At 30.6% G+C, this 3,926-nt stretch overlaps 1 protein-coding gene across 1 annotated transcript; it reads right to left on the bottom strand.

Moving 5' to 3' along the window:
• Window positions 1-1,451: 1,451 nt before the first annotated feature.
• Window positions 1,452-2,311, bottom strand: LOC104227881 (uncharacterized). Its single transcript, XM_009780249.2, has one exon. It carries the CDS (start codon window positions 2,219-2,221, stop codon window positions 1,721-1,723), a length of 501 nt encoding a protein of 166 aa, XP_009778551.1. The 5' UTR covers window positions 2,222-2,311; the 3' UTR covers window positions 1,452-1,720.
• Between the last annotated feature and the right edge of the window lie 1,615 nt (window positions 2,312-3,926).

The raw sequence follows: 3,926 nt of genomic DNA, 5'->3' as shown, positions 1-3,926 counted from the left end.
TATATATATCTAAGATGAAAAAATTTAAAAATACTACTATACTATCAAAAGTGTTTCTATTTCTTTAATAGCATGTATTGCCAAGCTTGTTTTTGGCTAAAAATATTTTTTTCTAAAATTAAGATATTTGATATAGCTTATATAAGGAAAAAATGCCTTTGAGATGAAGTAAATTTAGAAATAATTTTTGAAAAGCAAAAAAAAAAAAAAAGATTTTCCCAAAAAAAAAAAATCTTTTGAGAAAAATATATTTAAACATTTTTTTTTTAAAAAAAAAAAGCTAATTACTGCTAAGAAATATTATTCAAATTGATTAATCAAATACAAACTACTTTTTACTAATAATATTTTTTTGAAAAAGCATTTTTGAAAAATTTTCTTTTCAAAATTAGTTGATTTTAAAAGCTTGACCAAACATGTTATAAGATGCAGGAGGTGAGACTGAGATGGTTCGGGCATGTTAAGATGAGAAGTATAGAAGCCTTAGTTAGAAGGTGCGAGCGGTTAGCCTTGGCATGCAGCAAGAAGGGTAGAGGTAGGCCTAAGAAGTCTTGGGAAGAGGTTATTAGGCGAGACGTGACACAGCTGGAGCTGACTGAGAACATGGCCTTAGACAGGAGGGTGTGGAGGTCAAAAATTAGGGTAGAAGGTTTGTAGGTAGTCGAGTGTTTCTCTTTTATCTTACTTAGTTCGCTAGCATTAGGGTTAATATGATATTTTTTATTCATAGATGACTATTACTACCTAAAATTTGAGTGCATTCTTGAATTCAATCTTATTTCATCGTGCAATTACCTTTTCTTTTCGGTCGTTCTCTAGCCTAGGGTCTATCGAAAACAGGCTCTCTAATCTTACGGGAAAGGAGTAAGGATGCGTACATCTTACCTTCTCCAAACCTCTAGGAAAATATTGGGTTTGCTGTTGTGGTGGTGACCAAACAAGTTATAAGTATGGCTTGCTGAGTTTAGTTTTTTAGTAATCCTCCTGTCCATAATAAGTGGCCAATTTATTTTTTTATTTTGGTCCAAAATAAGTGTCCATTTATATAATCAAGAAAATATTCAATTTGATTTTTCAAAATTACCCTTATGTACGTATCCATAAAATGTCATTTATTCCTCAGAAGAAAAGTAAGTGCTATTATAGCTATGCTGCAATATTTAATTAAAGATAATTTAATCACACTAACTATTTTTGCTTAGAATTTAGTATTTTCTTAATGGGCATGCCTAAAACAAACTGGTCACTAATTATGCCCAAAGCAAACGGGTCACTAGCTCTGGTTTTGCTAAGATGTGGATTTATAATTTTCATTTGTGATTAATAAAAGCCTTTAATTAAAAGAAAGAAGAAAAAGTGTTTCTATTTTTTCCATCTCGATATACTCACATAAAATAAGATAGGAAGAAATATTGTAATTAAAATTGCTGGAAATGACGGTTTCAAAAATGTCAAGGGCATAAATGGAAAGAGACCTTCCATATAACGAATAATTTTTTTACCTTCTACATTTTGCTAAGTAATATTCTAACCAGAAGGGGTACTTTGGGAAATATACAATAGATGAGCGAATTGGGGCAAAATTATAGAAACTAAAAACCTCTTCCATCTTTTCTTTTTCACCCTCATATTTTTTCTTTTCACTTTATACCCCCAAACATTTTCCTTTTTTTCCATATTCCCTCTCCTCAGTATTTCTAACCTAACCCTAAAAAAGAACCTACATAAAAAGTTCGGACTGTAACAAAGAATAATAGTTAGCAGCTTCATCTTCAAACTCCCATAATAAACCATCAGATATAGCAAACGGAAAATCACCACCATATGTTTCATTTTCTTCAGCAAACGTTAAATCTACACCGTTGGTTCCATCTCCACTGGGAATACCTAGTTCATCATCAGAAGCTTCTAGAAGGTGTCTAATAACACTACTTCTGTCATCTTCTACTTCATCTTCTTTAGAAGAAATATCCGACCCGACAGAAACCGGGTCGGCCTCAAACCCGTCATTTGGGAGAAGTTCTTGTTGAAGGGTGGCGAATAGGTCGGACCCAGAAACCGGGTCGGATTCAAACCCGTATTCTTCCTCTTCAAGAATGGAGAGGATATCATTATAAGATGATTTATGGCGCTTTGTATTATTACCTTCACATAAATTTTCTTGTATTTCTTGGGATTCTTCTTCTCTTGAACGTTTAATTGGTTGAGTCGACTCAGCCATTTTTAAAAAAAATGTAAAACTGAGAGACTTTGAAAAAGCAATGAAAATGGAGAAATTAAGAGAGAGAAAGGTGAAGGGATGAGGAGAGAGAAGGGGGTATGGAAGGGATTATATAGAGGGAAGGAAATAAGTGTAGTGACGGTCAAAATGGGTGAAATGAGAGAAAAGTGACCATATTTTAATAATATTTTACTTTGTTTTAATTATTCAAAGGTGATGAGATAGATATTCAGATTTCTGACAGATAGAAAATACTTTATTTTTATTTTTTGAGAAAAATAAAATATTGGCAGGACCAAGAAAAGTGGGGGCCAGCGGTAGACTATTGCAATATATAATCAACTGATTCAATTGAATTAAACTTTTTCTTAATACATTTTTTTGGCGTCCCGCGCTACACCCAACACAATTGAAATTTACATCATTTAAGACATACTATAAGAGGTGAGAAGTCAAGATTTAAAATTTATAATTTTGAAATTGTTATGAAACTTATAGTTCGTATTAGTTATTAAATTTTGTAATTAAATATTTATATAAATTTAATATTTAAGTAAATATAACTGGTTTCTGTCAAATCCGCACCTATTCGAAACCTAAAAGTGAAATCTCTAAAAATTTACCGGCATCTAATACTAATATTTTACTAAATTAATAAATACATATAATACACATAAATATTTATGTGAACATTTTTGCTTTTCAAATTTAAATTACATAAACTTTGACTAATATTTTAAAATATATTTTTCATAAACACATTAATATGAAGAAATATCACTTATAATATTTTTTATACTATGTTGTTATTCCTATTTGTTGGAATTATCTTTTCTTTTGCAGTCATTCTCTAGCTGAGGGTCTATCGGAAATAGTCTCTCTGTCCTTTCAGGGGTAGGGGTCTGCGTATATCTTATCCTCCACAGACCCCAGTTGTAGGAAATTACTGAATTTGTTGTAATTGTAATATTTTTTATACTATTTTCTAATATTTGATTTAACTATGATAAATTAATATATTTTGCCGTAAACATTCTATGCAGGTAAATTACGATGACAATGAAAGGATATGGAGAGAGTTGGGTGTTTGTAAGGATGCCTAACAAAAGCAAAGAGTGATAGAAAAAGTTAAAAGAGTTGGCTTTTGTGAGCAATAACCTCACGAGTATTGCCTAGTGGCTATAGTTGTTGCCTGCTTCTTTTTTAGCATTAAAGAATTCGACAAATTGTTGAACCCAATTTGTCTTTTTCTCCTATTATATATTACTTCATCCGGTTTATTTTCAGCATGCCCATTAAAAAAATACTAAATTCTATATAAAAATACCTACTATGACTAAACTATCCTTAATTAAATATTTAATGTGAGGAGTAAGAAAACTTTGTAGGAATATGTACATAGAGATTATTTTGTAAAAAAATGAAATTAAATTCTTTCGTGATTACATAACTAGATACTTATTTTGAACCAAAATAAAAAAGTAAATTGATCACTTAGAGAATATCTCTTTAAAAATACATTTAGGTATTTTATAAATCACCTTTGATTAAAAGATTCCTACGGCACGTACGCGACACAAAGTACATCAAAGAGACAAGTACAGCGAGTTAAAAGGTTTTAAGGTGTCCATGGATTTAAAAATCGATTAAATCGATTATATTGTATCGTATCGCATCGATTTTTAGATTTTTTAATAAAATCATA

Source organism: Nicotiana sylvestris, chromosome 10 (assembly GCF_000393655.2).
Source record: "Nicotiana sylvestris chromosome 10, ASM39365v2, whole genome shotgun sequence".
NCBI lineage: Eukaryota > Viridiplantae > Streptophyta > Magnoliopsida > Solanales > Solanaceae > Nicotiana > Nicotiana sylvestris.
This window is presented reverse-complemented; position numbering and strand designations above follow the sequence as displayed.